The sequence below is a fragment of the Phocoena sinus genome, chromosome 9, assembly GCF_008692025.1.
Source record: "Phocoena sinus isolate mPhoSin1 chromosome 9, mPhoSin1.pri, whole genome shotgun sequence".
NCBI lineage: Eukaryota > Metazoa > Chordata > Mammalia > Artiodactyla > Phocoenidae > Phocoena > Phocoena sinus.
Genome location: NC_045771.1, coordinates 93,566,663 through 93,594,144, shown reverse-complemented (window position 1 = coordinate 93,594,144; position 27,482 = coordinate 93,566,663). Strand labels below are relative to the sequence as shown.

At 40.2% G+C, this 27,482-nt stretch overlaps 1 protein-coding gene across 2 annotated transcripts in view; it reads right to left on the bottom strand.

The window, feature by feature from the left end:
* Positions 1–969: 969 nt before the first annotated feature.
* The window catches only part of RALA (RAS like proto-oncogene A), a 76,973-nt gene continuing 50,460 nt past the window's right edge, over positions 970–27,482 (bottom strand). For both annotated transcript variants that reach the window (XM_032643303.1, XM_032643304.1), the window contains 4 exons: positions 21,314–21,466; positions 18,674–18,882; positions 14,809–14,983; positions 970–2,928 (listed from right to left, as the gene is read on the bottom strand). In XM_032643303.1, the coding sequence (XP_032499194.1) occupies positions 2,806–2,928; positions 14,809–14,983; positions 18,674–18,882; positions 21,314–21,427 (621 nt within the window). In that variant the 5' untranslated portion in view covers positions 21,428–21,466 and the 3' untranslated portion in view covers positions 970–2,805. The remainder of the gene's footprint in view (positions 2,929–14,808; positions 14,984–18,673; positions 18,883–21,313; positions 21,467–27,482) is intronic.

The following is a 27,482-nucleotide window of genomic DNA, read 5'->3' as shown; positions in this document are numbered from 1 at the left end:
TCACTTCCAAAGTAATTTGCTAAAGGGGACTTTGGCTCTCCATTAGCTTCAGGTGCCATTCAGACTCCTTAGCCCATACCAACCCTTAGGACTTCATGAGCTATCTTCCCCTCCTGTGTGGGCAGCCAGGTGAATCTACTCCAACACTGGATTAAATAAAAAGGATTACTTTGAAAAGTTTAGAGGAAGTTTTGGTAAATAGTTTTACTCTTAGGGCAGTTAGATGAGGCTGCCGAATCTTTTTACATCCTTGTCACAGAATTTTGAAAATGACATTCCGATTCACTTTGAGACAACTTAATCTAAGCTTTGTTTGGTACCTAACATCTAACATCATGCCCATTATTGGTGTTAAAAATGGGTCCACACAGTGAGATTTAAAATGATGCCATTTGTAACTTAAATGTGTTCATTCTGGCACTGCTTATGAGTTAAGTAGGAAATTAAAATGAATTGGATTTTGAGGGGTTGTGTTCAGTATTGGGCCAGATCGTTTCTAACCCATAGGCTGTGTGATTAATAGGCCACAATTGCCCAGCAGACATCAAATGAGAGAGAATGGCCTGAAGTGTGATGAAATGGTAAGGGGGTGGTTTCTCCTGCCACAATTTGGAAATTCAAGCATCCCTGGCGCTCATTCTGATTTAGAAAATGAATATAAAGCTGCCACCTACCCACTCCAGCGTGGAGTAGTATTCTAAAAGCAGTGTATACATTTGTGACTTTCAAGACAGCAGAAGAGTGTCTTCCGTGCAATTCTGCACATGGGGCTCCTCCATTTCTGAGCCTTGATTAAACCTAAGCAATGATGATCCTGACTGAGGAAATCTGGCACAGAATTCTTCTCACACAGAAGTCCCTAAACTAATGGCTCAAAAGATTTAGTTGTAGTCAAGTCTCTGGTAAGGATGCCCAGGTTGATAAATCTGAATTTTACATGTTATATTGTAAACATCAAGTAACACCACAAACATTTAAAAAAAGAAAGTTTATTGGTCTTTAAATGGCTCAAATTGCAAATAAACCAATCGGGTAGTGGCATCAGCCTAAGACATGTGATGCATCTTTGTCATTTGGCTTCATAGCACCTCAGTACCCAGGAGAGGAAAGGTCTCAAAGCAAAGTCACAATGTTAGTCGTTAGGACCCCTGGTTAAATGAGACTGCAACAAGTACACACGGAGATCGCTGGGCCCACGGGGCCGCGCTTACATTGGTAACTTTAATTCTGCACATGGCACAGCCTATGAAAAATATGAAAGATGTACATCTCAAACCCTTTAAGGACAAATATTTAATATGACAAGCCGGATGTAATATCTAAAGAGTTCAGTTCCTAAATAGCCTATTTTTGTTAACTTTACCTACACATCTGTCACCTGGAATGCCTGAACACATCTTTGACTTGCTGAAATTAGGACTGAGCAAAAAGAAACAAAAACTTTGTTGAATCAAACTGTCCTAGTCCCATTACAAAGAAAAGAAAAATCTGACAGTGGTAAATCTCCCATTGAAATCATGGCCCTCCAGCGGGCACGCCATACAGTGGGGACACGGCCTACTGTTTGGTGCCAGACATCTTTTCTGCACTATCCTTGGGTTTGGTTGTTCGATGTTAACTTTAGGAAAACGTAGAGACAGTGTTATTCATTACGAACACAGCCTACAAATAATCCCAGTAACTCCCGTACAAACTGTAACCTCGGGAATACAAATTTAGAAGTTACCAGATGGCGAGCACGACTTTTCTGAAGTGTTCCAGTGCAAAACGCATTAGCACCGTCCACGCTTTTCCTGTGCTCTACTCCAAGGAGATCAGAGTCTTACCACATGCTCACCACTTGCAGAAAGGGACTTCCAGGGACCAGCATCTTAAAGAAAGAGGGTTCACTGAGACATAACTGGTACTGAATGCTCATAGTCTAAAATTATCTTACAAGTAGACGCTGGTCCTTTATTTTAAACTACCTTACACTTAATTAAATGCAATCAAGAAGCTCTGGAACCTTACTTTCAAGAACCAGAGTATGGCACACAGTTTAAATTTGGACAGACTCCTACCAGTTAATTTCTCGAGAATCTTCTACACAAACGTTGTCCTCCATCCTGACATATATTCTCTCACCAGGACACATGGGCAATGGGCCCACGGCACAGTGAGGACACACCCAGAATGATGTAAGTGGGTATCTTTAGGTTTCTAAATTAAGGCATATTAAAAAATTTCCATGTACAAGTTTACACCACTTTTCTAAGTTAATCACCGGGTAATTAATGCAGATTCACAGATGAATTTCTCAGTTGAACTATATGCAACAATCATGCCAGTAACTTTTTCTTCTATATTTTGCATAACAATGGTTAAAAAAAGTGGTACAGTTTAACTCTCATGTTCACAACTGTCATTTGTCAAGGCAGTAGAAGACCAAGACATTTTAAAATGATATAAAATTTAAGCTTTATAATAAACCAGAGGAAGTAGCCTTTCCTCCCATTGCCCACCCCCATCTCACCTCTTGAATAGTTCAAGAAAGACTGCCAGCAAAACACAAGTGCCCACGCCACATTCAGGACTGTGATACATGTAGGCAATTATGAAATAAGTTGGACTTTGCTTCTTGGTGAAGCCACATTAATTTCTTTTTTAAGTGAATTTGACTCTCAGTGCAGTTCCAATTCATGCTTTTAGAGACACAACAATTTCCAAAATGTTAAAGTAATTTCAGTCAATTGAGCCTTCAGTGGCAAAGCTTATAAATTATATTTCTTAGTATGGTCAAGATAAGAAAGGAGTTTGGGGCTTTGATTATAAAATGCAGCATCTTTCTCTTATTCTCTTGGCTAAACTTTTCCTCTTCTTTTTCCCATTCTTTTCTTTGCTGTCTTCCATCTTTCTGGCTCGAATTTCCCTCATTAAATCAAAAAATACCTAGAAAGAAGAAAATACGATAAATAAACCAAGTAGATCATATGTGCCTGGAATTTCTCTGAATCACAACAGTAAACCTTGGGAATATATATGAATATTTAGGAGCTCTTGTTTGGGGAGTACAGAGAGAGCAAAGCACCCAACTAATGCCTGCTTCTCCAAGTATACTGAGAAAATGGGAAAAAATGAATTTGGTAAAATGTGTTTAAATAATATAACCTAATCTTTCCGTCTGAATTTTCAAGATAAAAATGAAAAAAGCACTACAAGTGAGGCTAGCTCCAAAGATATAAAACTCAATGGATCACATCTGAGTAATTTATAGTTAGTAAATGTATTTTATCAATTAAATTTTAAAGTAATCTGTGTTTAATAAAATTCACATTTAATAACCTGGTTTTCTTCAACCCTGTTTTAAAAAACAGCTGTGGAAAATGACTGCTTCCTTTATCGTTCTGATACCAGGCACTAGAAAACAATTTTGTTTGTTGCACTATATTTGCGGATTTATCAATTCTTGTTTAATGTCTAGAAATTGGCAAATAATGGGAGATATTAGCATAATAATTTAAAAATTACTACTGTAACAAGTTCAATATCAATAACAAACGTCGAGTACACACTGAAGGGCCTAGAAGGATGTGGGCTCACTGTACACAGAGTGATGAGTGATGAATAGCTTTTATGCATCACACTTTTGCATTCTTCTGGATTAAAAAAATGATTACTTCTAGAATAAAACTTGCTAAGACTAAAAACAAGTTCAAGGAAACTGAAATCATATCAAGCATCTTTTCTGACCACAATGCTTAGAAATTAAGTACAAGAAAAAAACCTATAAAATAACAAACACGTGGAGGCTAAACAATATGCTACTAAAACAACCAATGGATCACTGAAGAAATCAAAGAGGAAAGCAAAAAATACCTAAAGACAAACCAAAATATATGGGGCACAGCATTCTAAGAGGGAAGTTCAGAGCTATGCAAAATATATCTTGTATACAAAATACAGAAAAATCTCAACCTAATCTTACACTTAGAGCAACTAGAGAAAGAAAAACAAACAAAACCCAGTTAGTAGAAGGAAAGAAATAAAGATCAGAACAGAAATGAAATAAAAACAAAAAAACAGAAAAGATCAATGAAACTAAAAGCTGGTTCTTTGAAAAGATAAAATTGATAAACCTTTAGCCAGACTCATCAAGAAAAAGAGGGAGAGGGTTCAAATCAATAAAAGTAGAGACGAAAAAGGAGAAGTTACAACTGATACCACAGAAATACAAAGGATTGTAAGAGACTACTACAAGCAACTATATGCCGGTAAAATGGACAACCTAGAAAAAAATGGACAAATGTCTAGAAAGGTACAATCTCCCAAGACTGAACCAGGAAGAAGCAGAAAATATGAACAGACCAATCACAAGTACTGAAATTGAAACTGTGATGAAAAAACTCCCAACAAAAAAGTACAGGACCAGATGGCTTCACAGGCAAATTCTATCAAACATTCAGAGAAGAGTTAACTCCTACCCTTCTGAAAGCATTCCAAAAAACTGTAGAGGAAGGAACACTCCCAAACTCATTCTATGAGGCCACCATCACCCTGATATCAAAACCAAAGATATCACCAAAAAAATTACAGGCCAATATCACTGATGAACATAGATGAAAAAATCCTCAACAAAATACTCAGCAAACTAAATCCAACAATACCTTAAAAAGGATCATATACTATAATCAAGTGGGATTTATCCCAGGGATGCAACGATTCTACAGTATCTGCAGATCAATCAGTGTGATACACCATATTAACAAACTAAAGAATAAAAACCATATGATCATCTCAATAGATGAATCTGATAAAAAGCTTTGTCTGCAACACTGATTTGTGATAAAAACTCTCCAGAAAGTGGGCCTAGAGGGAACATACCTCAACATATATGACAAACCCACAGCTAACATACTCAATGGTGAAAAGCTGAAAGCATTTCCTCTAAGACCAGGAATGAGACAAGGATACCCACTCTTGCCATTTTTATTCAACATAGTTTTGGAAGTCCTAGCCACAGCAATCAGAGAAGAAAAAGAAAGGGAATCCAAATTGGAAAAGAAGAAGTATCACTGTTTGCAGATGACATGATACTACACATAGAAAATCCTAAAGATGCTACCAGAAAATTACTAGAGCTCATCAGTGTTCAGTAAAGTTGCAGGATACAAAATACACAGAAATCTGCTGCATTTCTATACACTAACAACAAAAGATCAGAAAGAGAAATTAAAGAAACCCATTTACCATCACATCGAAAAGAATAAAATACCTAGGAATAAACCTAACTAAGGAGGCAAAAGACCACAACTGTAAGAGGCTGATGAACATAATCAAAGAGGACACAAACAGATGGAAAGATACCATTTTTCTTGGATTGGAAGCATCAATATAAACTCAAAATGGATTAAAGACCTAAATGCAAGACTGGATACTATACAATTCCTAGAGGAAAACCTAGGCAGAACACTCTGACATAAATCGCAGCAGTATCTTTTTCCATCCATCTCCTAGAGTAATGGAAATAAAAGTTTTTTCACAGCGAAAGAAGCCATAAACAAAATGAAAAGACAACCCACAGAATGGGAGAAAATAATTGCAAACCATGTCGCCAACAGGGGATTAATCTCTAAAATTTTAAAACAGCTCATGTGACTCAATATCAAAAAACCAAACAACCCAATGAAAAAATGGGCAGAAGACCTAAATAGGCATTTCTCCAAGAAGACATATAGATGGCTAAAAAGCACATGAAGAGATGCTCAACATTGCTAATTATTAGAGAAATGGAAATCAAAACTACAACGAGGTATCACCTCACACCAGTCAGAATGGCCATCATGAAAAAATTTACAACAAATGCTAGAGAGGGTGTGGAGATAGGGAACTCTCCTACACTGTTGGTGGGAATGTAAATTGGTGCAGCTACTATGGAGAACAATATGGTGGTTCCTTAAGAAACTACAAATAGAGGTACTATATGATTCAGCAATCCCACTCCTGGGCATATATCCAGAGAAAAACATGGTTCGAAAGGATACATGCACCCCATTGTTCACTGCAGCACTGTTTACAATACCCAAGACATGGAAGCAACCTAAATGTCCATCAACAGATGAATGGATAAAGATTTGGTACATATATACAACGGAATATTACTCAGCCATTAAGAAGAATGAAAGAGTGCCATTTGCAGCAACATGCATGGACCTGGAGATTATTATACTAAGTCAGACAGAGAAAGACAAATATCACATGATATTGCTTAATGTGGAATCTAAAAAAAATGATACAAATGAACTTATTTGCAAAAGAAACAGACTCACAGACTTAGAGGATGAACTTATGGTTACCAGTGGGGAAGGGTGGGGGGAGGGATAGATTGGGAGTTTGGGATTGGGATTGACATGTACACACTGCTACATTTAAAACAGGTAAACAACAAGGACCTCTGTATAGCACAGGGAACTCTGCTCAATACGATAAGCTAAATGGGAAAGGAATTGGAAAAAGAATAGACGCATGCATATGTGTAACTAAATCACTTTGCTGTACACCTGACACACAACACAGGTAATCAACTATAGTCCAATATAAAATAAAAATTAAAAAAGAAAACAAGGACTATCAGACTAATGGGTTGAGTTAAATGGACGCAGGACCAACAGAAAAGGACACGGATAATTAAAGAAGGGAAAGACTGAGCATAAAAGCTCAGAAAGAATGCAATGTACTGAAACACGCAGGTGACAGTTCAAACCCCATGAATTCTTGCCCCACTTGCTGCAGCTTGACAGCCTGGAGACTGGGGATTTTGCAACACCTCTGCTTCAAGTCCACAGCTGACCAGCCGGGGCAGGAAGCCTCCAAACTAACTACATGTGATTAGCAGAAAACTCCCAGTACTGCTTTCTGATGTGAATACATCACTGCAGAATGGATATTAGAAGATGTGATTTCTAATTTTAGATGAGTGTCTGCAATAAACTGCAAACGAATCCCTACTGGAAACCACCAAGGTCATCTTAACTAGCAAACCCAATGGAAAACTCTTACATCAGCTAACTTAATGAATTAAGGTAAAGGAGGCCTTGTTTCAACTGCCAAGTGGAAGGAAATAAGTAATTTGGAGTAAGAATGAAGAATTGGTTTTGACAAACTCAGACAAATGATAATCCCGAAAGTACAGAGCTTCTTCCAACTTTTTAAAAACACGCTTTCAAAATTTCTGCTCGCCCTCATTTCCTCCCACCCTCTTTCCTCCTGTCCCCTTCTTTCCCTTCCCCCCATTTCCCCCCCTGGCATGTACAGAATTTGACTCTTCTAATTCCAGAGTAGAGGTCACAGGAAATCCCTGTTCTCACGTAAAATGAAAGTGAAACGAAACTAGACACAGACTCAAAATGCTTAGCTCAGAATACTTACAGTTGAAAAAACATATAAAAATTATTAGAAATGACAAACATCTCTCTTAAAGCATCATAGACCGTTAGCTTTAAATGTAAACCTTTGCCTTCACCAGTTTCTTCATTTTATAAGTACTTAACAGCCCCTAGTTCACAACACAGACAATACTAAATTTTCAAAAGGATTAAAGATCTACTATAAAGGCCAACACGAAAAGGAAGCAAAAATTATACGTTAACTGTTTTTCTTTTTTTAATTAATTTTAATTTTTGGCTGCGTTGGCTCTTCGTTGCTTGCGTAGGCTTTCTCTAGTTGCAGCGAGCGGGGGCTACTCTTTGTTGCGGAGCGCAGGCTTCTCATTGCGGCGGCTTCTCATTGTGGAGCACGGGCTCTAGGTGCGCGAGCTTCAATAGTTGTGGCACGCGGGCTCAGTAGTTGTGGTGCACAGGCTTAGCTGCTCTGTGGCATGTGGGATCTTCCCGGGCCAGGGCTTGAACCTGTGTCCCCTGCATTGGCAGGTGGATTCTTAACCACTGCGTCACCAGGGAAGCCCTAGGGTAAGTGCTTTTTAAGTTTAGGATGGGAGAGCTTTTCTAATGAAGCCACAGAATCCAGAAGTCTCAAAGGAAAAACAACAAATTTGACAACATAATCTTTAATGTTTTTTCCATGGCAAAAGGTAAAAATCAGCAAAGTTAAAAGACATGGTATGGGGACTTGCCTGGTGGCACAGTGGTTAAAGAATCTGCCTGACAATGCAGGGGACACGGGTTCGAGCCCTGGTCCAGGAAGATCCCACATGCTGTGGGGCAGCTAAGCCTGTGCGCCACAACTACTGAGCCGGCGCTCTAGAGCCTGCGAGCCACAACTACTGAACCCACACTCTGCAACGAGAAGCCACCGCAGTGAGAAGCCTGCGTACCACAACGAACAGTGGCCCCCACTCGCTGCAACTAGAGAAAGCCCAGGTGCAGCAACAAAGACCCAACGCAGCCTAAATAAATAAATAAATAAATAAGACATAGTATGGAGCAAGTCAATCAGTGTGCTATACCACATCAACAAATTGAAGAATAAAAACCATATGACCATCTCAATAGATGCAGAAAAAACTTTTGATAAAATTCAGCACCCAAACTTATGATAAAAACTCTCCAGGAACTGGGCACAGAGGGAACATACCTCAACATAATAAAGGCTGTATATGACAAACCCACAGCTAACATCATATTCAACGGTGAAAAGCTGAAAGCATTTTCTCTAAGATCTGGAAAAAGACAAGGATGTCCCCTCTCACCACTTTTATTCAACATAGTTTTGGAAGACCTAGCCATGGCAATCAGACAAGAAAGAGAAAAGGGATCCAAATAGGAAAAGAAGAATTAAAACTGTCATTGTTTGCAGATGACATGATACTACACATAGAAAATCCTGAAGATGTTACCAGAAAACTACAAGAGCTCATCAATGAATTCGGTAAAGTTGCAGGATACAAAATTAATACACAGAAATCTGTTGCCTTTCTATACACTAACAACGAAAGATCAGACAGAGAAATTAAAGAAACAATCCCATTTACCATCGCATCAAAAGCAATAAAATACCTAGGAATACAACTACCTAAGGAGTCAAAAGACCTGTACTCCAAAAACTAAGATGCTGATAAAAGAAACTGAAGACAACACAAACAGATGTAAAGATATAACGTGTTTTTGGCTCAGAAGAATCAATATTGTCAAAATGACTACACTACCCAAGGCAATCTACAGATTCAGTGCAATCTCTATCAAATTACCAATGGCATTTTTCACAGAACTAGAACAAAAAATTTTTAAATTTGTATGGAAACACAAAAGACCCTGATAAAGCAACCTTGAGGAAGAAAAATGGAACTGGAGGAATCAGACTTCCTGACTTCAGACTATACTACAAAACTTCAGTAATCAAAACAGAAATATAGATCAATGAAACAGGACAGAAAGCCCAGAGATAAATTGACCATAGGTGCGTGGGTTTATCTGCAACAAAGGAGGCAAGACTATACAATGGAGAAAAGACAGTCTCTTCACAATAAGTGGTGCTGGGAAAACTGGGACAGCTACATGTAAAAGAATACAATTAGAACATTCTTTATCACCATACACAAAAATAAACTCAAAACCGATTAAAGATCTAAATGTAAGACTGGATACTATACAACTCCTAGAGGAAAACCTAGACAGAACACTCTTTGACATAAATTGCAGCAATATCTTTTTGGATCTGTCTCCTAGAGTAATGGAAATAAAAACAAAAATAAACAAATGAGACCTAATTAAACTCAAAAACTTTTGCACAGCAAAGGAAACCATAAGCAAAGAAAAGACAACCCACAGAATGGGAGAAAATAACTGCAAACCATGTGACCAACAGGGGATTAATCTCTAAAATTTACAAGCAGCTCATGTGACTCAGTATCAAAACAAACCCAATGAAAAAATGGGCAGATCTAAATACACATTTCTTCAAAGAAGACATACAGACGGCCAATGGGCACATGAAAAGATGCTCAACACCGCTAATTATTAGAGAAATGCAAACCAAAACTACAATGAGGTATCACCTCACACCAGTCAGAATGGCCATCATCAAAAAGTCTACAAACAGTAAATGCTGGAGAGGGTGTGGAGAAAAGGGAACCCTCCTACACTGTTGGTGGGAATGTAAATTGGTGCAGCTACTATGGAGAACAGTATGGAGGTTCCTTAAACTAAAAACAGAGTTACCATATGATCCTGTAATCCTACTCCTGGGTATATACCTGGAAAAAACCATAATTCAAAAAGATACGTGCACCCCAATGTTCATCGCAGCACTATTTACAATAGCCAAGTCATGGAAGCAACCTAAATGTTCATTGACAGGAGTGGATAAAGAAGATGTGATATATATGTGTATACACACACAGAGGAATGTTACTCAGCCATAAAGAAGAATGAAAGAATGCCATGTGCAGCAACATGGATGGACCTAGAGATTATCATACTAAATGAAGTATAAGCCAGAGAAACATAAATATCATATAATATCGCTTATATGTGGAATCTAAAAAAAAAAGATACAAATGAACTTATTTCCAAAAAAGAAAGAGACTCACAGACACAGAAAACAAACTTATGGTTACCAAAGGGGAAGGGGTGAGAGACAGCTAAATTAGGAGATTGGGATTAACATATACACACTAGTATATATAAAATAGATAACCGGGAACAGTGCTTAGAGCTTTGCTCTACGCAGTTATAATCCTCAAATTTGGCTTGAATAAAAATTTCTATTTCTCTTGTAGGAAAAAAAATAAAGACAACTAACAAGGACCTACTGGATAGCACAGGGAACTATACTCAATATTTTATAATAACCTATAAGGGAGAAGAATCTGGAAAAGAATATACATACGTATAACTGAATCATTCTGCTGTACACCTGAAACTAACATGATATTGTAAATCAATCAACTATACATTCAAAAAAAAAGATAAAAACAGATATGGTATGCATTAGGAGACACTGTCCCAAACGGATATAGTGGACAAAGGGTTAATGTCCTTAATATAAAGCAGGCTTATGAATCAAAAAGATAAACCCCCCATTAGATCAATGTAATTTCAGCGTTCACAGAAGATCTACAAATGGCCAATGAATCAACTACAAGCTGCCCAGCCTCAGTAGTAATCAGGAAACACAAAAGAAATGATTTCCCCATCTTGTTGGCGACATTTAAAGGCTCCTTTAATTGACACTGGCAAGTAGTGGGGAAAGGGTTTCCTCACACTGTTGGTGGGAGTGTAAGGCAGCCTCTCTGGAGGGTGACTTGTCATTAAAATTTAAAATGCACCCTTGCTTTCGGTCTTGTGTGGGTGCACGTTCACACAGTTCACTGTGTTATGTTTGTAATAGCACTGCAGACAACCTAAATGTCACTGGTAGGCTTTTTTCATAATTCAGCCATTTTCCTAACTATGGAACATTTTGTAGATTTTAAAAAGAATGTGGTACGTCTATATGCAACAACATGGAAAGAACTACGGGATCTATTTACTGTGAAATTTAAAAAGCAAACCACAGAAATACACTATACATACACATATACACACACACAAATCCTATTTATACAGGTAGAAAACAAGCAAATACAACCTTTCCCTAAGGTTCTTTTTTTTTCTCCCTTAGATTCTGTATGCCTGTCTTTAAAGGCAGGTAAATGTCTGGAAAGATATACACGTGTTAGCAGTGGTTACCTACAGGTAAAGGAGGTGAGTGGAATCTGGGTGGAGTGACAGACTCACTTTTCCCCCTTATACTTTTTCCTCTGTATCATGAATTTTTCTTTATACAATGAGCATATGTTCATGTATTATTTGTATAAAGAAAAAAATTAAGAACATTTTCAAAAACAAGATACTACATTTCTAACAAAATTCTTTCCCCAACATAAAATTGGCTCTCTTGACATAATAAATCATACTTTCATTTTGACATCTACTTGCCTAATTTCTTTCCATTTCCCCCAACATGTTCCTTAAAATTAAGAGCAACCTTGGAGTTGCGATTTAAAGAGCCAGAGCATTTAGCTAGAAGGGTACTACAAGGTCATCAGATGACCTGGCACCCAGGGGACCCAAGCAGGTTTCCCAGATGGTCCTCTAGCCTCTGAGTGATTCCTCTGAGACAGGCCAGGCCTCAGCTCAACAATTCTGATGGTCGTGAAGCTTTTTCACAGGGTAGTTTTAAAAATCTGCTTCTTTGAAACTTCTACGCAGTGGTCTATTTGGAATCCTGGTAAGGATAAGGCATGGGCGTTTAAAGTCTGGCGGGAGCTAGTATTTGTTTTCTGTGACAAGACACCTCTCAATTTAATAGAAGGAGACACTGTTAACACTTAATCCTGCAAAATCTGATCAGACTCCTGGGAGTGGATGACACACAACGTGGGAGATGCCACAGGTATTCCAACCATTGTTTTAAGTAAAATAGACAGGGAAGAACATTGGCTCCAGAGCTGGCCACACCCAGAGCCAGCAGATGCCACTACGACATGGTGACCTTGAGCCAGGTATGTAATCTCTTCGCACCTCAATTTCCTCACCTAAAAAGGTGTCATGAGAGGAGTATCTATGCTTCATAGGGTTAAAGATGAAACAGTGAGTGCTGGCCACAGCGCCTGGCTCTTCAAGCACTAAAGAGTATTATTAGCTCTTATAACTGTATTACATCATTGCCTCAGCAAACAAACCCAAAAAACAAATATAATCCCAACGTAACCAAATTTAAGAAACTGAAGAGTTGCTGCAAGTTACTTTTCCTTAGCCACTGAGGTACGTTATCTGGTAGCCACTCTTCAGGACACAGCAGTGAAACATGCATGTCTGTGACTTAGCTCTCTGGTGGCAACCACAGGTACTAGAATCGTACATATTCCCGATATATACATACATGTGCGCTTGTGTGTGTTTGTTTGAGTATGTTTCAAACACAGATGGCAGCAAACTAGACGCTGTTCTGTACTTTACTTTTTCATTTACTGATGTTGAAGATCATTCCATATCAGCACATAGCTCTACCTTCATTTCTTTTCAACAGCTGTACAGTATTCCATGATATGGACGCACCATCTGTTACTGGACACTTGGATATTTCCTGTCTTTTGCTTCTACAAATAATGCTTCAAGGACTACTGCTGAACATACACTTACGCATGGATGTATAATTTTATCTGTATAATAAATTTTTAGAACTTGAATTGCTGGGGTCATAATTTTGATAGATAATTGCCAGACTGCCCTTCCAAGAACATATGAGAGTTCCTTTTTTTCCCAACAGTATTATTATTATCAACCTTCTTGCCCTTCTCCAATTGACAGGTAAAAAAAATTTCTTTTTTATAAGTAAGACTCATAAGCCTCTTTGCAAGTTTAAACACGATTTGCATTTCTTTTCTGTGACAGGGCTATCTGTTTTTCGACCATTTTCCCATTGGGTTGTTGGTCTTTTTCTTACTGTCTGGTGATAGCTCTGATAATGCACACTACCGTATTTTCCCAGGGCCTCTGATGCCAGCAGGTGACACTACAGGACTGCTTCAAGCCTCAGAGCTTGGACAGTTATTGCTCCCCACTCCCCTTAGATCACGATGGTTTGTTCTATAACCTGCTCAAGACGTCAAACAGGAGGAAACAAAGTATACATATGCTATGACAATCTTCACTGGTGCCTTTCAAAACCCCAAACGTGCTGAACCTTAAACTGTATTTCATCAGTACTTTAAATTTGCCATAACTTTAGAGGAAACTGGTCTACTCAGTAGAAATCTTACAGCAATTTGTACAGATGTCTTGGACATAAAGGAATCTGACCGTGTGACTAAAAAAAAAAATTAGTTTAAGACAGTAATAACACTGTCTTAAAACCTACAGTAACGGGCAGAAAGAATCTCTAAATTTTTAACATCATGATTTCTGGACCAGGGCTGCGAATCTACAGCCACAGCAGACGAGCTCACAAGCACCTGCGGCCACCTAGGGCAGTTACTCCAAGTGTGCCGCACCGCCCGTTTGCACATCCAGGAGCTAGCTAGATAGGCAAATTCTCAGGCCTCACCCCAGACCAAGCGAATCAAAATCTCTGGCGAAGACCCAGGAATCTGTGTTTATCAGGCTCTATAGGCAATCCTCCTGCACGTTAGTTTTTGAGAGGCACTCAGTAGAGCCTAGATACGCGGGGGCTGAAAAGGCCCCTCAGAACCTGTGCTGCCCCAGCGCAACCGGCAGGCTTCCTAAATGCTGATGATGGCGTCCCGCAGCAGGATGAAAAGCACCTGGGAAGGCTTCTAGAAACGAGGTAAGGGTGTTCTGCACCTGGTCTCCAGGAAGGGCCAATCTGAACACAGTGTGAAGATGAGGGGAGAGGACACAGGAGCTCCCCTTCCACTTGGGGGAGAACAGAGGCTGAGGGTAGGGAAGGCAGCTGTGGTGACAGATTTCAAAATCCTCTCCCCCCGGGGTCTGGGAGAACTTAAGTGAGGCTGGGCAGATGTCAGCTCAGAGGACTTACACTGTTCCTTCTAGATTCTCCAGCCAATCAGGATAAGGAAAAGAAAAAAAAAAAAAAAAGCAGGGATTCAGGTCAGGAATCTTTCAGTGCTTTAAAAAAAAAAAAAGGTACATCTAGCTGCAGTGTCTCATGTTTTAACGCCTCTCGGGAACCTATAAGGACAAAGTGAAGTAAATGCCTAACGCGCTGTACTTGAGCATTCAGGGCCATAAAAAATCAACACGTATTAAACCTCTATTTGAAAGTCTCACAGAATCTCTAGACTAAACAGAGCCGAGTTAAAGCACATCAACTTATTTTTAACATGACGTAGCAGTAGAGCCACCTTTTTACCTTGTCAACATTAGCTCGCGTTTTAGCAGATGTTTCCACATAGTTAACATTCCACTGATCGGCTCTGGTTTTTGCCTCTTCTACAGAAACCTGCCTTTTATCTTCCAAATCTGATTTGTTTCCAACGAGCAGAAATGGAACATTCTCATCTTCTTTTACTCTTAAAATCTGCTCCCTGGATAAGAGAAAATGAGCAAGAAATATTAATGTTATCTCTACATGTTAAAATAACAAAACATGCAATTAGCATTTATGTTTCTAGACAGTAACAAAAAGCTCACTTATCACCCAGTAGGAAACAAGCAACACTTCTTCCTTTTTCTACCATCAATGATTTGAGCTCCACATTCACTTCATTCGGAAAAATACACCGAAGAAGAGTATAAATATGGCAGTAGACGTACGAAGTGAATATCAAATGCAACTTCCTCCGAAATGCTTTTTTAAAAATAAACTTTTTATGTTAGAATGATTTCAGATTTACAGAGAAGTTGTGAAGATAGGACAGAGAGTTCCCATATACCCCACATCCAGTTTCCCCTACTGTTAACATTAATGTGGTACGTTTATCACGGTTGATACAAGTATACCTTGTTCACTGCAATCTGCTTTACTGTGCTTTGTAGATACTTTTTTTTTTTTCTTAACAGACTGAAGGTTTGTAGTCACCCTGCATCAAGCAAGTCTATCAGTGCTATTTTTCCAACAGCATTTGCTCACTTTGTGTCTCTGTGTCACATTCTGGTAATTCTCGCAACATTTCAAACTTTTCCATTATTATTATATTTGTTATGGTGATCTGTGATCAGTGGTTTCTGATGTGACGATTGTAATCGTTATTGGCATTTTTGCTTAAAGTGATGCTCCCTTTAAATAGAGTTTGAGAGGCTACTACAGAATTTTAGAATAGGAAAGCACCTTTACAAACTGGTCCAACTTCATTCTTATCAGAAGGAAAGTGAGAATGAAAAAACGTAACAGAGCTTTCCAATATTTCTATCAAACACTTAATAAGCACTGCAAGTTACAGGCCAGCAACTGTGCCAAACAGGGGTACTAGAGACACTGAAATGGATAAGAAGAGTTTTTACCATATCAGGAAAAACACATATAAATCAATCTCACGTAAGAGTGCGGCGAGTGTGCTGCTGCAGCTGTGGTAAGCATACCGCACACACACATGAGGAAACGACGGATCCTGCCTGGGTGACGGGAGGCCCAGGAAGGCTAAAGGGAGGAGCTGACAATCGGAGAAATGCAAATCGAAACTGCAATGACGTACCACCTCTCACTGCTCAGAATGGCCATCATTTAAAAGTCTATAACAAATGCTGGAGAAGGTGTGGAGAAAAAGGAACCCTCCTACACTGTTGGTGGGAGTGTCAGTTGGTGCAGCCACTGTGGAGAACAGTCTGGAGGCTCCTTAGAAAACTAAAAAGAGAACTACCATATGACCCAGAAATCCCACTCCTGGGCATATATCTGGACAAAATTCTAATTCAAAAAGATACATGCACCCCTACATTCACAGCAGCACTATTCACGATATCCAAGACACAGAAGCAACCTAAGTGTCCATCGACAGATGAATGGATGAAGATGTGGTATATATAGAGACATGTATAGATATATATACACACAATGGAACACTACTCAGCCATAAAAAAGAATGAAATAATGCCATTTGCAGCAACGTGGATGCAACCAGAGATTATCATACTAAGTGAAGTCAGAAACAGAAAGATAAATACCATATGATATCACTTATATGTGGAACCTAAAATATGACACAAATGAACTTATCTATGAAACAGACCCACAGACACAGAGAACAGACTTGTGGTTGCCAAGGAGGAGGGGGTTGGGATTGGCAGATGAAAGCTTTTATATACAGAACAGATAAACAACAAGGTCCCACTGAACAGCACAGAGATCTATACTCAATATCCTGTGATAAACCATAATGGAAAAGAATATGAAAAAATAATGTATATATATGTATAACTGAATCACTTCACTGTACAGCAGAAATTAACACAACATTGTACATCAAATTATACTTTAATAAAAAGAAATTAAAAAGAGAGGAACTGACATTGTGCTATACTTTGCAGGTCAGACCGTGTGGAATGCCTACTATAACCATTCAGATGATCTCAAAAATGGCTTTCCTATTGCTGGTCAGTTAGTAGGAACACTTTTTATTTATGGGAGGGGCAACACACTGGAGGTACAACAGACGAGTAATGAATGATTCGCTTATTTTCTGTAACAGCAACAGCCCGAGATTCTTTCTCTTGGCATAAAAATACCTCACTCCCTTGAGATACCACTTTGGCTTTGGTGGCTATGGTGACAAACTGTATTCCATTACTTAGTACAGAACCTGCTACATAATAAGCACTCAAAATGTTTTTTTGAATGAATGAATAATCACTGACACTTACATAACTTTCAACATGTCTCCCAAGATTACAAAACTCCCTTTGCACTTTATCACATACAAAACTCCTTCCTTATAGAAGCCAACAAACAATGTTACAAATAAATTTATATTTTTAAAGTTTCTCAATGACATGCTTTTTTGCAAAGGAGGTGCTTTTAGAATCTTTTAAGTTCTTGAGAGTTTCACCTATACATAAAAAGGAATGCTTTGTGTAACCCTTGCTTCAGTTTCTTGCTCAACCACCAGGAATGACCTCCTTCCTCATCTGTGGAAATCCTTCTTATTCTTCAGGGTTATCTATCTCTTGAAGGCCTCCCAGCTCCTCTCCTCTCCTCTCCTGGATCCTCTGTAACCATCACTGGCCACATCTTCTACTTTGTCGCTAACTTCCACTTGGTTTCATGACTTATTCGACTCAGCTGCGTGAATCTTGAAAACAGAGGATATATCACATGCTGCCTTGGTGTGCCCCACGCCAAAGCAGACAACGCAGAAATAAAAATATACAAGTAAAGAATGCTTGTGATTAAGCATGCCGTCTTTTTTTTTTTTTTTTTTTTTGCGGTACGTGGGCCTCTCACTGTTGTGGCCTCTCCCGTTGTGGAGCATAGGCTCTGGACGCGCAGGCTCAGCAGCCATGGCTCACGGGCCCAGCCGCTCCGCGGCATGTGGGATCTTCCCGGACCGGGGCATGAACCCGTGTCCCCTGCATCGGCAGGCGGACTCTCAACCACTGCACCATCAGGGAAGCCCTAAGCATGCCGTCTTTACGAGACGACTCAAGAACTTATTTATGCTACATTTCTCTCAAGTACGGAGAGAACCCCTCTCCCCTTTACCAGGCCCCCGGCCCCCCTGTCCCAAACCAAATGGAGGACAGATTTTGATTACACAAACAGTAAATAAGATGTAAAAAAAATACTGTATGACAAAACCTAGTGTGCCAATCTATGGTGGTATTATTTCTACTAAAAGTTCAGTCCGTGCTGTCAGTGAGGTGGATGGCAATGTGCCTCCTGGGCACGACACAGGTGCTGAGACACCAGTGACTAACACAGAGCATTACAATCTGGGCCAGAGATCCATTACGCAATGCAAGCGTCTACTCTTATGGCAGCAGTAGTACTGTACTTCAAAGGGAAATACTTCAGAAACGCATGCGGAGAGTCTGGGTACGGATGCTGCCACAAACTCAGGCTCCAGTGCAGCTAGCACCGGCAGAGCTGGCTGTGGGATTACGCAGGGTGCGCCGAGGATGTGAGTGCAAGCATGCAGCGGACAGAGTCACACTGATGTCACAGAGGGAACAAACACGACTAGACGCAGAGGGAAAGGCGATCAGGTAAGAGCCTCCAGTGGTCTGCTTGTTTCTGGGGAGCAAGCTGTTCTGCGGTGTAACGGCACGACTCCCTGACATACCTGAAGTCGGCTGTGGCCGCGAAGGACTCCATTTCCGTAATGGAGAAGACACAGAGGAAGCCCTCGCCGCTCCGGAAGTAGTTGTCCCTGATGGCGGCGTAGTCCTCCTGCCCGGCTGTGTCCAAGATGTCGATCTGTACTTCCTCCCCGTCCAGCACCACCTTCTTCCGGTAGCTGTCGGCCTTGGTAGGCTCGTAGTCCTCCACAAACTGCAAGAGGTGAAAGCGCATCCCCTTGAGGATTATCCTTACTTTTCAGAGCCTCTTATTTTGAAATATAGATCCACATGAGGTTGCCAAAATAGTACTGAGAGGTCACATGTAGCCGTCATTCAGTTTTCCCCAGTGGTAAACACTACATTCACTTAAATTTCCATTTCAGGCAATTTGGTGGTGGGGACTGAACAGCTGACGGCTTGAAAACCGTGCCTTTTTTCTCACTTAGAACACTACACCTGCAGAAACTACTACACAGACATTTTATCAAATGTTTAAGAACCCTTTCTGACTCTAAATATAAATTTTCATGTCAGAATTGTGGAAATAACTTGAAAGTAAGTTAATATTTAGGTAAGCATTGAAAGCACAGTTAAATCTTTTCTTTCTCCAAAATGAACCATGTCAAGAAAGTGGCTTATACTACCCTGTAAAATGCCAAATCTTGAACTTTGAAATTTCTCCCCAAACTTCCAATTTCTTAAAATAGTACAGTTAAACAACTTTGCAGTCGTACTTCTATCTTTTACCCCCTAAATCTCACCTCAATATTTTTGATCAGTGTATCATTGTTGGCATATGGGTATGTATACACACATACTTCAGTGGGTTTTTTTATTAGTTCCTGTAAATATTTTCATTATCTGATATTTTCTTATTTATATGCTCAATGTCTAAATCCCCCTATTAGAATTCAACCCCTGGGGGCAGGGACCTTGATTAGTCTACTCATCACTGTATCTCCAAAGCCTGGAATATGCCTGGTACATGGAAGACACTCAACAAATATTAAAAAATCAAGCACAGTGTATTTGTAACTGTAAAAGCCATAGAACATTCTGTGACAATTACATGCTAATATTTTACAAATATTAAATATTTATAAATATTTATGAATATTTAATAGAAATATTCAGATAGCATATCTGATATTATGAATATTAAATATTTATAAATATTAAATGAAAGTGTAACCATTCCTCAAATGTCAGACATGAACATTCTTACTTTTGACCTCCTATTGTCAAGAAGGGAACTGATTTGAGGATTAGTTTAAAGAAAAGCAGCTATTAAGGTGAATAGCATGAAAAACAGAACTGAACAGATAAATTAGCAATTTCAGTGAAAGTACCATTTCAATTTCCCCCTCTCTGAATTATAAGCAACACAACTGATGGATGTAAGAGTTCTGTGTGTGTGAAAGAAATGCTGATGAGCAGGCAATGAAAAGAGACCTTAGGTGGTAAAAGTCCACAGGATTTTTTTCTTAGAAGACTAGGTTTAATACTTAGTTACTCATCAGAGATCACTCCTCTTGGGCAGGTTGGGAAACCTCTCTGAGGTTCTGTTTCCTCATCTGTAAGATGGGGAAACCACTGCCTACCACACAGGATTTTTTTGAGGATTAAGAAAGAGTAACCATAAATCTTTGCTTCTATTTGGGAGGAAGAAGAATTGAGGATCAATGCCTAAATTTGATTACCAACTCTTACATCATTTAGCCTTATTAATAGTCCTCTAGGGAAAGAATGTATTGCTGTATATAGGCTGAGACCTTACCTCTGGGACAATAAAGTCTGATACAAATACATGCACAGAAATCTGTAACCTGTCTAGTAATTTTATTTTAGGGACAAAGCCTCTTCCTGCTTAGTGTTGAGTGTGGTGCCATGCCAGTACACAATAACTGACTTTTTCACTGAAGTTATTAAAGGACAACTTATGTATATTAATGTCAAGTTTCAATTAGGTACTATATCCACCAGTTCTATTAGTTCAAGGTGGGACTCACCATTAAAAACACTAAAAATAAAAAAGCCAGTTAGATTGCTCAAAAATAGGTACTGTTTCCAGGGTTTTTTAAAAAAATTAATTTTTGGCTGCATTGGGTCTTTGCTGCTGCATGCGGACTTTCCCTAGTTACGGCGAGCGAGGGCTACTCTTCATTGTGATGCATGGGCTTCTCACTGCGGTGGCTTCTCTTGTTGCAGAGCATGGGCTCTGGGTGTGCGGGCTTCAGTACTTGTGGCACGTGGGCTCAGCAGTTGTGGCTCGCGGGCTCTAGAGCGCAGGCTCAGTGGTTGTGCTGTGCGGGCCCAGGTGCTCCGTGGCATGTGGGATCTTCCTGGACCAGGGCTCGAACCTGCGTCCCCTGCACTGGCAGGCAGATTCTTAACCACTGCGCCACCAGGGAAGTCCCTGTTTTGTTTTTTAAAAGCATAAGAATTTTAAGGACCTTGAGTTCTTGCCTTGTTAAATCGTATACAAATGTTGACTCTGAACAGGAAAAAAATGATCAGTAGCTTTCAAGAATTCAAGGAATCCATCCAAAACAGCACCACATCCAAAACAGCACCAAAACGAAGCTAGAGAAATATTCTCTGAAAGCCCCAACTTTGATATCCATGATAAAATCAGCACTTACCTCATCGTACATGAACTGCAGGGTCAGAGCAGACTTGCCCACACCACCACTGCCTACCATGATGACTTTGTGTAAGGCCAAAGAATTCTGACCCTTCGGCTTATTTGCAGCCATGCTGTGTCACCGAGTTTTCACCAAAGGATTAAGAAGAATCTGGAAAGAATGAAAGAACAAGTAATGCTCGATACATTCTTCTGCAGAATTCCAGTGTAGGAAAGAGAGATGATGTCCTTAGGCGTCAAGGTATTAGTTTTCATTCTGCGGTGATTTTAAACAGATGGCAAATGAAGTATGCTTATTTGGGGGAAGAACCACTTATCAGAGAACACCGTGGCAATAAGACAAGTACATGACTCAAGGGCATTTCTCTTACAGTAGTTTTCAGTAAGGAGCTTGCTGGCCGAAAGTGAAAACTTCCCAGTGCAACCACACGCTGACAATAACGGAATATTAGTTGTATTAAAATACGGTCACACAGATTACAAAGCAGGGTGAACGATCACTCTGTTTTCCTATTAACCTCTATTGGCAATAATTAAAGAGATGTTTCTTCTAATTTCAGTAAGAAACAACTGATGAAAGAAAGAAAGTGGGGGGGGGAGAGGAAGAGAAGAGAAGAGAAGATGGAGGGAAGAAGGAAAGGAAGGACGGAAGGAAGGAAGGAAGGAAAAACCCATCCCAACTACTTGCTGGTAGAAATATAAATAGAACCGAACACCGTATACCCCAACTCCCAAGTATCGTAGTACTGGAACATCTGTATATTTTGGGGTGGATGGCTAATCTAACTTAAACACCTGAATCTAGTGTGCCCTCACTTTCGTTTACTACATTTATGTGCTCAGCGTGGAAAGACCAGGTTCCCCCAGAGGTTGTAGTGGTGATGCACACTAATGGCACCCGGTTACCTTGGCCATGGTGCCAGGCCTTAGAAAAAGAGGCGGGAGGTCACAGCAAGCACTGCGTCTGTGTGGAGGCCCAGGAGAGGAGACTTGTTTTTAGAGGCTCAAGGGGGCTGCACCTTCCTTCTCAGCATCTCTGACCTGTCTCAGTCACAGCACACCTTTCTCAAGCTGCAACTTACAGAACACCCCCGCCCTGCCTACTTCTGTATTTCAGGCCATCTCTCCCAGCCTGGCCGCATCAGCCCACACTGGTCTCCTGTGACTTTTCACACGCTCTTCTCTGCCTCTTGGCCTTTCCCATGCAGCTTCCTCCGTTTGGCATATTCTTAATTTGGCTAACTCCTCTCAGTGTTGGGGTTTCAGCCTCACCTGAAACACTCAACCTGAATTAGGCTCTCCCCTGCCCTGTGCTCACATAGTACGTGATACTTTTCTTTCATAACCATTATCACAAGTCGGAATTGCCTGAGAGTGTTAGTTGTTTAATATGGGTCTTCTTCCTAATATACCAGAAGCAACTTGGGTACAGGCGCCATATCTATTGGTTTACTTCATGCTTAATGTAACTAATATGCCTTGGCAAAAATCAGCCATTCAGTACGTGTGTGTGGAATGAACAAATAAATGTTCGAGTCTGACTTAACCCTGGGAGTGCCTTAGAGTGTACTGGTGTAAAGCAGCTATTGCTACTAGAGGTTCCATCACAAGCTTATTAGGCAAGGACAGTCTGCTGTGGGCTTGTGCACCACACACTGGCTATGCAGGGCACCCAAGAGCTGGGCACTGCTCAGGCCGCCCCAGAACTCATGCCCATAAGCCTATTTGCCCAATACAGAAAAGTCATAAGAAAAAAAAAAATCCCATAATCTTGCTATCCATTTAACAACACGAATACATTATACTTTGTTTGTGACAGCTTCAATCTGCATGGAGCATAACTGAGATCACACCATATATGTGACTTTTGATCCTGTTATTCTTACATTATGTCAAACACTGTGGTAGAGGCAGCTTAAGCTGTGCAGCATATGGTAAAGAATCCACATTTGGAGGCTAGATGTTCAGTGTAATTCAATAAACAAGGATTGAGCCCCTCTTTTTCCTGGATACCAAGGAGATGATCATTGGATTCTGATGATTACCACTGCTGAGGAAAGTAATAGTGTACTTCAGATAAGTAACTAAAAGTCGAAAAGATACCTCGTCTACGCGTTTATGGAGCATGCTGTTGCTGGCGTCCCTAAGTAAGGCAGGAAATGACTTCTTTCTCACCATTATGACCCTTACTTGTTGGCAGCTGTAATCACTTCACGGCTACCCAACTACTGTTTTATATATATATATATATATATATATATATATACACACACATATATATATATATGTATACATACACACACACATACATATATACATACATACATATATACATATACATATATATATATATATTTTTTTTTTTTTTCTGCAGTACGCGGGCCTCTCACTGTTGTGGCCTCTCCCGTTGCGGAGCACAGGCTCCAGACCCACAGGTTCAGCGTCCATGGCTCACGGGCTCAGCCGCTCCGCGGCATGTGAGATCCTCCCGGACCGGGACATGAACCCGTGTCCCCTGCATCGGCAGGCGGACTCTCAACCACTGCGCCACCAGGGAAGCCCTACTGTTATATTTTTAAAACAGTTAATACCACAGGAGCTCAGGGTGTTAACATATCAATTAATACTCTAAGAGTTCAATGTGTGCGTTTTTAAAGCAAAACATTTAGCAGTTACACCAACTGGGTTAAAACACTTTCCCTTCCAGAACCATTTACAATATAGTCTGTGACTTAGAAAAGGCAGAGATTCCCAGAGACATTTTTCCAAAGTGCAGACTTTCTTCAATAACTATTAGCTGCACATCCCATACTTTAAAGAGGCTCTCCAGGAAAAGAAGCTCCCGCCAAGGAGACACTCACTCCTCTGCCCCACTGCAAAAACTTGGCTTTCCATAACTGAGGTCCCAATTCCTAGTCTAGATGTTGGAACTTAAGACAACATACATGTAAATAAGAAAATTCCATTAGTGCTAAGTGCAATGAAGAAACTAAGGGGCACCGGGATAAAGAGTGGGGAGGGGCTACTTCAACCAGATGGTCAAGGGTGACTCCTTTGAAGAGGCAGCATTTGAGCTGAGACCTGAATTTTATAAAGGAACCAGCCAGCTCTGAGGGAAGAACGTTCTAGACACAGGGAAGAGCAAGTGCAGAGGCCTAAGATGGGTGGTTTGCCACGTTCTAGGGGCCAGAGGAAGGCCAGAGTGGATGGAGGCTACGAGTATCAGGGAGCGTTAACAGGAGGTGAGACTGAGAAGCAGGAGAGGCCAAATCATAAAAAGCCTTGAAGGCCGTGGAAAGGTGCTCGAATTTTATTATCATTGTAATGGGAAGCCTCTGGAGAGTGTGTAAGCAGGACTGTGACATAATTTCATTTATGTTTTTAAAAAGATTACCATGGCCAGTGTGTGCAGAATGAATGGTAGAGGTGCAAGAGCTGAAAGCAAAGGAGTCCATCCCATAGTCCATGACTAGGTTTGGCAGATGGAGGCTGCCAGTGACCTTGGGAAGAGTCACCTCACCAACGAGGTAGGAACCACAGCCTGAATGGGGTGGGTTGAGGAGAAAACAGAAGGTGTAGAAATGGACTTGACTCTGAAGACGAATGGAGAAATGGGGCCATAGATGGACACAGTTTTTTGTTTGGGTCGCTTTTTAATTATTCTTAAGGGATGTTTGTATGGTAAGCATCTAAAAGAGGCAGAAATTAATGATGAAGAAGAGAAGGTGCCTCTAGGAGGAGACCAGGGAAGAAGAGACCCAGGGCACACAGGAGCAGGGACAGCTCTTTCTTTGTAACAGGAGGTGAGGTAAAGCAAAGCACAAGGTACAGGTGCAGGCTGCAGACAGATCTGGCTATTTCTTTATTTAACTGCATCTATTATTTCCTCCATGAAATATGATTCACACAGCAGTTTAGTGAGGAGTTGGAATTCAAAAGCACGCCTGTCTAGATCAATGGAACAGGATATACAGAAATAGATCCAAATACATACTATAGTTTAGTGTGTAATAAACGTGGCATTTCAAATGGAGGGTCGGGGAGGGAAGCATAGAGGATAATTCAGTAAATGGTTCTGGGACAACTGGTGAGCTATCTGGGAAAAAATTAAGTTGGACCCATTCTCCTCACACCAATACAAATTGTAAATTTATAAAATAAATTTATATAAATCTTTGAAAGTGGATCAAAGATTTAAATGATAAAATGAAATCACAAAAGCACCAGAAAAACCCACAAAATTTTTGTTTTATAATCTTAGAATGGGAAAGGCATAAAGTACTATCTAAAACTCAAGTCATAAAATAACTTTGATAAATTTTACTACTCAAAACAATTTCTACATGGCAAAATCTTCTATAAGCAAAATAAAAAGATAAAACTGAGGACAATATTTGTGATTCATTTCAAAGAGAAGAGGTAATTTCCCTATATGAAAAGTTACTATAAATAAAATCAACAACTCTAAGAAAATGGGCAGGGCTTCCCTGGTGGTGCAGTGATTGAGAGTCCGACTGCCGATGCAGGAGACATGGGTTCGTGCCCTTGTCCGGAAGATCCCACATGCCACGGAGCGGCTGGGCCTGTGAGCCATGGCCGCTGAGCCTGTGCGTCCGGAGCCTGTGTGGAGGCCACAGCAGTGAGAGGCCCGCGTACCGCAAAAAAAAAAAAAAAAAAAAAAAAAAGAAAGAAAGAAAATGGGCAAAAAATACAAATAGTCACAGAAAAGGAAATACAAAGGGCTCTAATATGCTCAACCTTGCTGATAAGAGAAATACAAATAATATTAGATTGGATCTCAATTGTTTTACCCATCAGATTGGTATGAGTATGTTTGCGAGGACCAGTAAACTATAGCCCCCTTGGCCTGCTTTTTGTATGGCCTGTGGCTAGGAACGGTTTTGTGTATTTGAAGGGTTGTAAACAAAACAAAACAAAACAAAACCAAGAATAAGATGCAACAGAGAATGTACATGGCTCACAAGTCTAAATAATGATTTCTTCCCACCCTCTACAGAAAAAGCTTGTCCCTCCCTGGTAGACAAACAGGCACATTCCTTCACCACAGTGGAAGTGTAAATTGGAAACATGGACTAATTAGCGACCATAAAACAACAGATGTTCTTTACCCATTGATATGGAGGGAGGTAAAACATATTGTTTTTTTTAATTAATTAATTAATTGGCTGCCTTGGGTCTTCGTTGCTGCGTGTGGGCTTTCTCTACTTGTGGCGAGCGGGGGCTACTCTTCGTTGAGGTGCAAGAGCTTCTCATTGTGGTGGCTTCTCTTGCTGCAGAGCATGGGCTCTAGGCGCGTGGGCTTCAGTAGTTGTGGCATACGGGCTCTAGAGCACAGGCTCAGTAGTTGTGGTGCACGGGCTTAGTTGCTCCGTGGCATGTGGGATCTTCCCAGACCAGGGCTCGAACCCGTGTCCCCTGCATTGGCAGGCGGGTTCTTAACCGCTGCGCCACCACATATTGTTAAAGTGAAAAAAGTAAGCTATAGAGCAATATAACTTGTATGTTATGAACTGCATAAAAAGATGAGAAAAAGGGGATTTAGAGGTTTATTTGTTTATATACCAGAAACGATATAAAAAATGGTAACACAGGGTTGCCTGTGAGGATGGAAACTAAGTCACTGGTGGACAGAAGCGGGATGATGGCTTTTTGCTAACTACCAGTTTGATTTTTGTATAATGTGAACATATAACTTGTTTTTAAAATTAAAATTAGTCATAAATAACGTTACCCTGTTTATTTCCTGCACTCACTTGGTAAAAATACAATTAACTACTTTCCTGGCACTTATACAAACTAGGAACTGGAGGACTGAACCTGAATTTTAATTGAAATACTTCTCTATGTATGTGTATGCATTTGTGTTTTCAAGTAATGAGATAGGGATCCTTGAACTTCAAATTGTTTGGTTTGTAGGGTTCCTCAGTTATTTTCTATCTTCTGCTGTTCAAACAAATATTTTTTAATTACACAATGGCCTCCTCCCCCCTCCCCCCCACCTTTTGGGTAACATTACATCCCTGTGACTTACTTATTTTATAGCTGGAAGTGTATGTGACCCCCTTCACCCATTTTGCTGCCTCATCCCCAACCTGGCAACCACCAGTCTGTCCTCTGTATCTATAAGCTTGGTTTTCTTTCCTTTT